We start from the raw sequence: 7,012 nt of genomic DNA on the forward strand, positions 1-7,012 counted from the left end.
TTATTTTAAAAAGGGAGCTAAAAGTTATATAATCAAATTATGAGCTTTGACATGCCTAAAAGACTTTCCTTTGTTTTTGACGTTTTCAATGGATATCTGTTCAGCAACATTCATGTGATTTTACACTACTGTTTTTGAATAAAAGGTAAAATCAGCTCAAATATATTAATAATACATCATTGTATAGGTTATAAGAAACTTTCAAAGGATTCCTGTTCAGTTTGACCCCGTTTCTGAACAGATTGGATAACATTCATTTTTATTAAATTGAACAAATAATGAGTGTTCAAGTGTCATTTATGTGTGACATATTGGTTATTTTAATAATAATAATAATTTAGCCTTTATTAATGTGATGAATTAGCATTTCAATATAGCTCTGTGTCATTTTACCTCCTTTATACAAAGATTACAGGTCAGACCCTGTTTGTAGCAACTGTGGTCTTTTTTGCAGAAGAAGTTAACTTTTTATATAAATATCATTTTTGGGAAGAGTAGATTATTTAGTATATCATGTTCTTAATGTTATGTTCTGTTCATATATTAAAGTAGTTTAACAGACCATAATTATTCCAGAATACAAGTTGATGCATTAGATCCTTTAATTTATAATATAAATATATATATGTATTAATATATATTTATATATATATTAATATATAAAAAAACATATATAAAAATACAATCATTAATATATTAATATATAAAAAAAACAATCATTATATATATATATTAATATATAAAATACAATCAACTTGTATTCTGGTATAATTATGGTCTGTTAAACTTTATATTACTATATATGTGTGTGTATATATATATATATATTAAAGGATCTAATGCATTACACTACACTGATGTTAATCTGCTAGTTAATGATTGTATTTCTTTATTACGGGTTGTTAAACTATTTGCATAATACAGCACAAATATTTAAGTTAGTTAATGTGAGAGAACAAATGTTCATATTGATCATGAGGAAATTTACTTAAGTTTCATTCCTCCACTTGAAATGAATTTGTCCAAAACAAATACTTCCAAGTCTGATTTGATGCATGTCCAATATGAAATCATAACCTGATTAGTTATTCCATAGTAATAAAGCATTTATTCCCTTCATATTGTAATACTTTCCAACTGCTGCTCACTCTACACTCAGTGGTGTTTAATGAGAAGCTTCGTGGTTTATATCACTGATAGATCAGGAAATGAGCTCTTAGGTGATGTGGTGGCTCTTAAAAGAGCCGTTGTGTTGTTTGTCTTTACGTCAGTCAGTCGTTTAGCCTCCGAACCCGTACAGGGTGCGGCCCTGTCTCTTCAGGGCGTACACCACATCCATGGCGGTCACCGTCTTCCTCTTGGCGTGCTCGGTGTAGGTGACGGCGTCACGGATCACGTTCTCCAGGAACACCTTCAGCACACCGCGGGTCTCCTCGTAGATCAGACCGGAGATACGCTTCACTCCGCCGCGGCGAGCCAGACGGCGGATGGCGGGTTTGGTGATTCCCTGGATGTTATCACGGAGAACTTTACGGTGACGCTTAGCGCCTCCTTTGCCGAGTCCTTTACCTCCCTTTCCGCGACCACTCATCTTGTCAGATTATGAATCGTTGATGAGTTCGTGTTCAGAGAGCGTTGGTATTTAAAGCCGGTTTGCGGACGTAGTTGAAGACAGTCAGATGGCTCGGCCCGCCCTCTTCATGACCCCTTCATCAAGCTAGAGCGTGTTAGCCGCTTCGTTTCCGGTTACGATAAATCCCTTCAAAATAAAAACCGGTTATTGTTCAGGCCTTTAATTTACTAACATGGCCTATAAGTGACTAATTATCATATTAAATATCACAGCTGGTACATTGTTTTTTAATTATTTACTTCAAATAAACCTAAACTATCAGATGTTTTACTGTGTCTTTGACCATCATACCCACCTCAGTATCTTTAGTAATAATTATACAATAAATAATACTCATATGTTGTTTGTTTATGATAATCTATTGTACATTTTTACTTTTATTAATATCTTATATTATTGCACTGTGCACCAAATTGTGTAAACATACTTGGCAATAAACCATTTGTGAGCCTGATAATAAATATTAAATCAAATATTAGTAAAACAATGCAATTTATAATGAGTATATACACTGATTCTACATGAGGCCTTCATTACAATAGATATATTTAAAAAAGGTAAAGATCAGTTATATATATATATATATATATATATATATATATATATATATCATCTATTAGAGGTGCCTCTGTCTGTTTATTATTATATTATTATTATCTGTTTATTATTATATTACTATTCATCATTAATTGTAAATGAAGTAATTGTAAATGAAAAAAGCAACAAAAGAACGTAAAAAAAACAAATTATTATTTCACTAACTAAGATTTTATGTATTATATAAATATAGTACATAACAAATAAATAAACAAATTAAAACATATATATAAAAGATTTTTTGTTATATTTATAAAATAAAAAAAGTAATAATTTACTAAAATTTAAATATAAATCATTTAATGCCACACGTTTATGAGCAAATTTTCTAAAATGAATAATTAATTCATATTTAAATATTTTACATCTGGGGTCCGTGAAACTCTAAAATAGAAGTAATTTATTTATTTTCACAGGAATATAAATAGTAGTTATTTCATTATATTAGATGTATTCATTCTGAATATATAACTATAATAACTATAAATATTCATTATGATGCATAAGAAATAATCCTATTGTTCACCAGGAGTCAGCTAAAATTAATTAATTTAACAATTTAAATCTAATTAATTAAGTAATGTTCATTGAGTATCAAGTATAAAGTGAGTTAACATCAGGATTTCTCTCTTTAAGGGGAGTGGGTGGCTCTTAAAAGAGCCGTTGTGTTGACTGAGAGCACTGCGGAGCTTCACTTGCTCTTGGCGGCCTTCTCGGTCTTCTTGGGCAGCAGCACCGCCTGGATGTTGGGCAGCACGCCGCCCTGAGCGATGGTCACTCCGCCCAGCAGCTTGTTGAGCTCCTCGTCGTTGCGGACGGCCAGCTGCAGGTGACGGGGGATGATCCTGGTCTTCTTGTTGTCGCGGGCAGCGTTTCCAGCCAGCTCCAGGATCTCAGCGGTCAGGTACTCCAGCACCGCCGCCAGGTACACCGGAGCTCCGGCACCGACACGCTGGGCGTAGTTACCCTTCCTCAAGTGTCTGTGGACACGGCCGACGGGGAACTGGAGCCCGGCACGAGAAGAGCGGGTCTTTGCCTTCGCTCTGACTTTGCCGGCTCCTGTCTTGCCTCTTCCTGACATGATTGGTTTGGTATTCTTCGTGAGAACAACGTAGAATACCGGATATCACCATAATGCCTGAATATATATCAACTCGCGGCCCCTATCTGCTCGTTCATTGGTGAGACGGAGCGGTTAAGTGATCGTCCAATCAGAAGCGACTATGTAAGATACAGTAGAGATCAAAGGGCTTCCGCCTGAAGTTAATGGTGTTTCAAAATAAGACATCACAGTAAGCTTAAAATGTTAAAGTACGTTAACAGAGGAGAGAAAAATGGAAACAGAAACATTAAAAACAGTATTTATGCAGATTCAGAGCCCATTGGTTTTTGAAAAGGAAATTAAAATCGTTACTTTTTTAAATCTGGCTTTTAATTTGAAGTTATGTTTTAGCCATTGTTTTTTAAATAATTGTGCATTAAAACAAATTAAATCCTTACATTGCCTTTTTATTCTTCTTCTTATTGATTTTTAACCATGTATTGTTTTTTGCTGTAATTTTGAAGCACCTTGGGCAGCATGTTTGAAGAAATCTGCTAAATTACACAAAAATTATATATATTTTCAGTGATATCAGCACAACAATGTGTCACAACTCTATTATATCTATCTTTATATTTTCTTTATCTCTAAAGTCTGACACAAAACAGATGATTTTCTTTTCAGATATTTTCTTTTCTTTGAGTTGTTTTAGCATTCATAAAGGCAATATACAATTACCTTTGTTTAAGTAATCTTTATTCTCTGTATTCTCACATTTATATTGATATTTTTAAATAGTTCCTACACACTCTTAAAAACTGACCTGTAATGTAATGTAATTAATGTAATATTGTGTTCCTACACACTCTTAAAAACTGACCTTTGTGTGTGTATATATATTAATTTTATTTCACATGGTTAATGTTATTTGGTTCGCTGTAGAGTAAATACTTTGTCTATCTGTCAGTCTTTAGGAAAGATATATAACAATTGCAGTCAACAAACTGATTGCTTTTAATCACTTTCCACATATTTATAGTTGCAGTACGGTGTGCATTTAAATAACAGTACCTGTGAAAAGCAAACATATTAATATTTTTCCCTTGGAAGATTGAATATGTTTTATTGTTTAACAACATTGAATTAAAGTAGATTAAATGGGATTTTTTTTTAATACCATTTAATGATGAACGTTATCTATATTAATTACATAACATTACATTACATTACAGTCATTTAGCAGACGCTTTTATCCAAAGCGACTTACAGGAAGTGTATTCAACATAGGTCAACTACTAGTCATCAGAAGTCATAAGTGCATCTCCTTTCTTAGACAGGATAAGCTAAGAACTCCCTGTAAAAATTACAAAAAGAAGTTACGAAAATGTTGATTTTTACAGGGAGTTCTTAGCTTATCTAAAAAAAATGTATATCAGTGACTGACTGAAGCATTTTTAATCAACTATGGGGCCAAATAAATATACAGTAATCCATAATAAGGAAACCTATTTTTATAAAATAACTTTTGTGCACATCATGAACACGGCCACAGAATTTTCCGACAGAAGTTTTTCAATTCTCACAGATCATTCTACTCTACATTTTATTGTGTAATAAATTAAAACAGAATTAAACTTAATCTCAAAATATATGATAAAACATCATATTTTATACGATAAAAAGTAAAAAAACTTTAAAAGTAAAATGACTTGTCACTACTGTTACAGTAGAAAATAACCTGGACCTGCCAACAGGTAAATACTCTGGTAACCAGCTACGAGTATTTTATTTTATTACACTTTATATATATTCTTTTTTGTTATCATTTTTTTTAGTTATTACATTTTTTTGTTATTTTTTTATACAAATTTAACAAGACCAAAATCTTTTTTTTACCTACTTTAACTGTAATAACAGCTTTGGGACTTTGTTATTTTTTTTATTATTTTATGTATTTCTCATACTACTATGCTGACTTTATGGAACAACTTTTGGATTTAAATTGTTTTGTCATTTTTTACATTTTATATTATATATATTTTTTTGTCATTTTTATTATTTTTTTATTTATCTTTTATTATTATTATTATTTCATTATTATTATTTTTTTAAATATTTTTAAGTTATTTTTTTAATCTACTTTAATTGTAATAACTTTTGGATTTTAAAAAAAAATGTATTTCTGATTTTATGGAACTACTTTTGGATTTAATTTAGATAGAGTAGAGTATAATAGAGTATAATAGAGTAGGGTAGAGTATAGTAGAGTAGAGTATAATAGAGTAGAGTGTAGTAGAGTGTAGTAGAGTTGAGTATAATAGAGTAGAGTGTAGTAGAGTATAGTAGAGTAGAATAGAGTAGAGTAGAGTGTAGTAGAGTATAATAGAGTAGAGTAGAGTAGAGTGTAGTAGAGTGGAGTGGAGTAGAGTGGAGTGGAGTCGAGTATAATAGAGTAGAGTAGAGTAGAGTGTAGTGGAGTAGAGTGTAGTAGAGTAGAGTAGAGTGGAGTAGAGTAGAGTATAGTAGAGTGTAGTGTAGTAGAGTGGAGTGGAGTGGAGAGTAGAGTATAATAGAGTAGAGTAGAGTGGAGTGTAGTGGAATAGAGTAAGTAGAGTGTAGTGTAGTAGAGTGTAGTGGTGTAGAGTGTAGTGTAGTATACTAGAGTAGAGTGTAGTGTAGTAGAGTGTAGTAGAGTATAATAGAGTAGAGTAGAGTGTAGTGGAGTAGAGTATAATAGAGTAGAGTGTAGTAGAGTAGAGTGGAGTGTAGTATACTGGAGTAGAGTAGAGTGGAGTAGAGTAGAGTATAATAGAGTAGAGTGTAGTGTAGTGTAGTGTAGTGTAGTAGAGTGGAGTATAGTGTAGTGGAGTAGAGTATAATAGAGTAGAGTAGAGTGGAGTGTAGTGGAGTAGAGTATACTAGAGTAGAGTGTAGTGTAGTAGAGTGGAGTATAGTGTAGTGGAGTAGAGTATAATAGAGTAGAGTAGAGTGGAGTGTAGTGGAGTAGAGTATACTAGAGTAGAGTGTAGTGTAGTAGAGTGTAGTGGAGTAGAGTGGAGTGGAGTAGAGTATACTAGAGTAGAGTGTAGTGTAGTAGAGTAGAGTATAATAGAGTAGAGTAGAGTGGAGTAGAGTAGAGTGGAGTGGAGTAGAGTATAATAGAGTAGAGTAGAGTAGAATAGAGTAGAATAGAGTAGAGTAGAGTAGAGTAGAGTAGAGTGGAGTAGAGTAGAGTAGAGTGGAGTGAGTGGAGTAGAGGAGTGGAGTAGAGTATAATAGAGTAGAGTGTAGTAGAGTAGAGTGTAGTAGAGTAGAATAGAGTAGAATGGAGTAGAGTAGAGTGGAGTAGAGTGGAGTGGAGTAGAGTATAATAGAGTAGAGTAGTAATAGAGTAGAGTAGAGTGGAGTAGAGTATAATAGAGTAGAGTGGAGTATAATATAGTAGAGTATACTAGAGTAGAATAGACTAGAGTGGAGTGGAGTAGAGTGGAGTAGAGTATAATAGAGTGGAGTGTAGTAGAGTAGAGTGGAGTGTAGTAGAGTAGAGTATAATAGAGTAGAGTGGAGTGTAGTGTAATATAGTAGAGTGGAGTGTAGTAGAGTGGAGTGGAGTGTAGTGGAGTGGAGTAGAGTGGAGTAGAGTATAATAGAGTGTAGTGGAGTAGAGTGTAGTAGAGTAGAGTGTAGTAGAGTAGAGTGGAGTGTAGTGGAGTAGAGTATAATAGAGTGTAGTGGAGTAG

General features: G+C 33.1%; 2 protein-coding genes across 2 annotated transcripts; both read right to left on the reverse strand.

Annotated features, from left to right (window-relative positions):
- Positions 1–1,195: 1,195 nt before the first annotated feature.
- On the reverse strand, positions 1,196–1,591 carry LOC129112282 (histone H4). Its single transcript, XM_054624310.1, has one exon. It carries the CDS (start codon positions 1,589–1,591, stop codon positions 1,280–1,282), a length of 312 nt encoding a protein of 103 aa, XP_054480285.1. The 3' UTR covers positions 1,196–1,279.
- A 1,250-nt stretch (positions 1,592–2,841) lies between these two features.
- On the reverse strand, positions 2,842–3,327 carry LOC129112276 (histone H2A-like). The gene has a single exon (XM_054624303.1). It carries the CDS (start codon positions 3,309–3,311, stop codon positions 2,922–2,924), a length of 390 nt encoding a protein of 129 aa, XP_054480278.1. The 5' UTR covers positions 3,312–3,327; the 3' UTR covers positions 2,842–2,921.
- Positions 3,328–7,012: the final 3,685 nt, after the last annotated feature.

Source organism: Anoplopoma fimbria, chromosome 23 (genome assembly GCF_027596085.1).
Source record: "Anoplopoma fimbria isolate UVic2021 breed Golden Eagle Sablefish chromosome 23, Afim_UVic_2022, whole genome shotgun sequence".
Taxonomy (NCBI): Eukaryota; Metazoa; Chordata; class Actinopteri; order Perciformes; family Anoplopomatidae; genus Anoplopoma; species Anoplopoma fimbria.